Below are 2,835 nucleotides of genomic sequence, written 5' to 3' on the forward strand. Positions count from 1 at the left end.
CCACGACATACTGCGAGATGTAGCTTTTTATTAGGCATCAGTGTGAGAGGCAGAATCACATCATTTATTAATTTACCTCTCTATGGATTTTTCTTATTTTTATTTAGACCCATAAAAATAACATGATTTTAAATCTGTATTGAAAGGCTGTTAGTGGTGATGATGTTCTAAATAGGGAGAGGGGCTCCACATCAAATTTTGCTCAAGGCCCTATACAACTTCAGACCATCCCTGTGAAAATTCAGATTCTATTACTTGAGATTAATTTCCACTCAAAATGACTCCCCCTGCTGATTTCTGAAGGCAATTTGTTTCATTTTTCAAATGTGTATTTACAAAGAATGGAAGGAAAAAATAAAAGATGTTATTTTTATTCTGCTTCACAATCACTTAATACTTCTTCTCGGTTTGTCCCGTCAAATCCCAGTGATATTTATTGAACGTTGCGGTTTGCAACGTGATGAATGCGGAAGGTGTGTGTGTGTGTGTGTGTGTGTGTGTGTGAGAGAGAGAGATAGAGCAGCGATTCCTCTGAGGCTGGAGTGTAAACCGCGGCACGCTGCGCTCGCCTTTACGCGTGCTGTAGCCTGGAGTCCCACTGATAAAGTGACGTGAGCGCTTGACGATGCTAAATGGCAGGACTTGAAATAGCCCATACCTACCAGTCTTCCCTCCCACTTGCTGCGTGTCAGCACTACTGCAGCTCCTCCGCTTTGCTTTTGGAAAGAATTTTGAACTTAAAAAAAAAAAAATTATTAATTTGAATCTTTTTTTGGGGTGGATAACTTTTTCGAGAAATTCGAAGCAGGAGGAGATGGATATTGATCGACCGACTAATGTCTCCTTTTTCGATTTCGTCGGAGGAGTCCAGCTCCTCCGGGGAGAGGACACCCGGACCGCCATGCCCGTCCTCCTGATCGGGATCTGCGTGTCCGGCGCGGTGTGCAACCTGCTGGTGTTGCTGATCTTCATCCGCGACTTCAGGAGCGGCAGGGGCTCTGAGGTGAAAGCCCTCCTCGCCTCGCTGGCCTCCACGGACCTGGCCATCCTGTTGCTGTGCGCGCCCGTGCGCGCGGTCACCTACTACAGACAGACCTGGACCTTGGGGAGCTTCGCGTGCCGCACCACAGACTGGTTCCAGCATTCGTGCGTGGTCGCGAAAACTTTCATCCTGGTCGCCACCACCAAAGCCAAGCACACGCTGCTGCCGCGCGCCGCCGCGTCGCAGTCCCTCTACAGCCCCACGTGGATCCACGGAGCGCTGGCGTTCATCTGGACGGTGTCCATGATGTTCCCCATCCCGCAGATGCTCTTCGCCGCCTTGTTGCCGCGCGGCGATGACTTCGTCTGCGTCTCCGAGATGCCTGTGTGCGCGTCTGACTTCATGAGTTTGTTCTACAAGATCTACCCGAGCGTGGCGTTCGTGGCGCCAGTCATCTTCACGATCGCGTACTACACCAAAACTCTGTACACCGCCGTGAACCACGCGCCGAGCCCGCGACATCAGAGCAAGGTGGTGCTGGTTCTGCTGTGCCTGAGCGGCGCCGTGGGGCTCATGCTGCTGCCCGAGTGGGGGACGTTCACGTGGATCAGACTGGGCTACAACAGACCCCCGGCGGGGCTGATGATGTTCGCGCAGGTCCTCCTTTACGCGTGCAGCGCCCTGTCCCCGGTCGTCCTGATGACCATGTACGACGACGTGCGCCAAGGACTGGTCGCGATCTGGTTCGTCGCGACGTGCAGGAGCGACAAGCGCGCACCCGAGGTGAAGTGCCCGCAGACCGAGGGGAACGGGGCGGAGGTCGCGGCGAACGCGGTGGGCAACGCCGTTTCACAGACGAAGGAGGCGACGTTCCCCGACGTGGAGCACTTCTGGACGGGGCGCCGGAACACGCACGTGGAGGACGAACACGATCCAGTTCCGTGGGAGAAAGAGGAGAAGATGCTGTAATGAACTTTTTATTGTTTGTTTGCTTTTTAGCAGGAGATTTTCAGTTTGTTGTTGGCTGCTTTATAGTACGTCCACCCACTCAGACCTTTGCTAAAGGTGGCCTGTTCGGTATCGTGAGCATGATTAGATGTAATATAAACTTGTACACTATCATGGTTTGGTGTTATACAGAGCCGGCCCAAGGCATCGCAAACTAAGCAGCTGGTTATGGGCCTCCACGCCAGCAGGGGAACTAGAAAGCAGTAGAATTGTCACAAAAGTTTTAGAGTAAGGTTTTGTTTTGCACGTTTACATTTGGGACAATGTTTAAAATGTTGTTTGTTAATTAGTGTAGTCTTCAAAAATGCATAGCAAAACTTTCTGTTCATTTGTTTTTATTATTACATTTTTTAACATTGGATTTCTTTAAAAAAAAAGTCTTATGTCTTGATTAATACTAATGGATCAAAATAACTGATAATTTTAGTTGAAAATACAAATCAAACTTTTAAGCAAAATCTTTTACATTAGAATTTTGGTACATGAAAAACTGTAAGTACACAAATGTTGAATATATATAAAAGTTATTTACTGTGCATATGCTTATTTATATGCGTTACCTATTTATTTATTTATTTATTTATTTACTTTCTAATAACTTGACAATTGTTAATATAATAATTTTTGTAGCACAATTTGAATTAATAAATTGTAAAATTCTAAATTTTACATGTAAATCATAATGTTAAATATCAATCAGGAGAGATTAATAATCTAAATCTTTTTTTATTATTACAATGTACATTTTAGGATGTAACTCTAAAGTTTGACTTTACTTTTCTGCTTAACATATTTTCGTTTTTTCACTTTATGTGAAGTGAATGTAATTCAAGCGTCATGCAGTC

General features: G+C 45.9%; 1 protein-coding gene across 1 annotated transcript; it reads left to right on the forward strand.

Moving 5' to 3' along the window:
• The first annotated feature begins 686 nt into the window (after positions 1-686).
• Positions 687-2,441, forward strand: LOC106918957 (G protein-coupled receptor 151). The gene has a single exon (XM_014989064.2). It carries the CDS (start codon positions 815-817, stop codon positions 1,949-1,951), a length of 1,137 nt encoding a protein of 378 aa, XP_014844550.2. The 5' UTR covers positions 687-814; the 3' UTR covers positions 1,952-2,441.
• The last annotated feature ends 394 nt before the right edge of the window (positions 2,442-2,835 follow it).

The sequence above is a fragment of the Poecilia mexicana genome, unplaced genomic scaffold (genome assembly GCF_051168715.1).
Source record: "Poecilia mexicana isolate PSO_F unplaced genomic scaffold, ASM5116871v1 scaffold_22, whole genome shotgun sequence".
In the NCBI taxonomy this organism is placed as follows: Eukaryota; Metazoa; Chordata; class Actinopteri; order Cyprinodontiformes; family Poeciliidae; genus Poecilia; species Poecilia mexicana.

What these genes read in the sequence shown, in the direction of transcription:
- LOC106918957 (XM_014989064.2), top strand. Translation starts at nt 815, where the DNA reads ATGGATATTGATCGACCGACTAATGTCTCCTTTTTCGATTTCGTCGGA.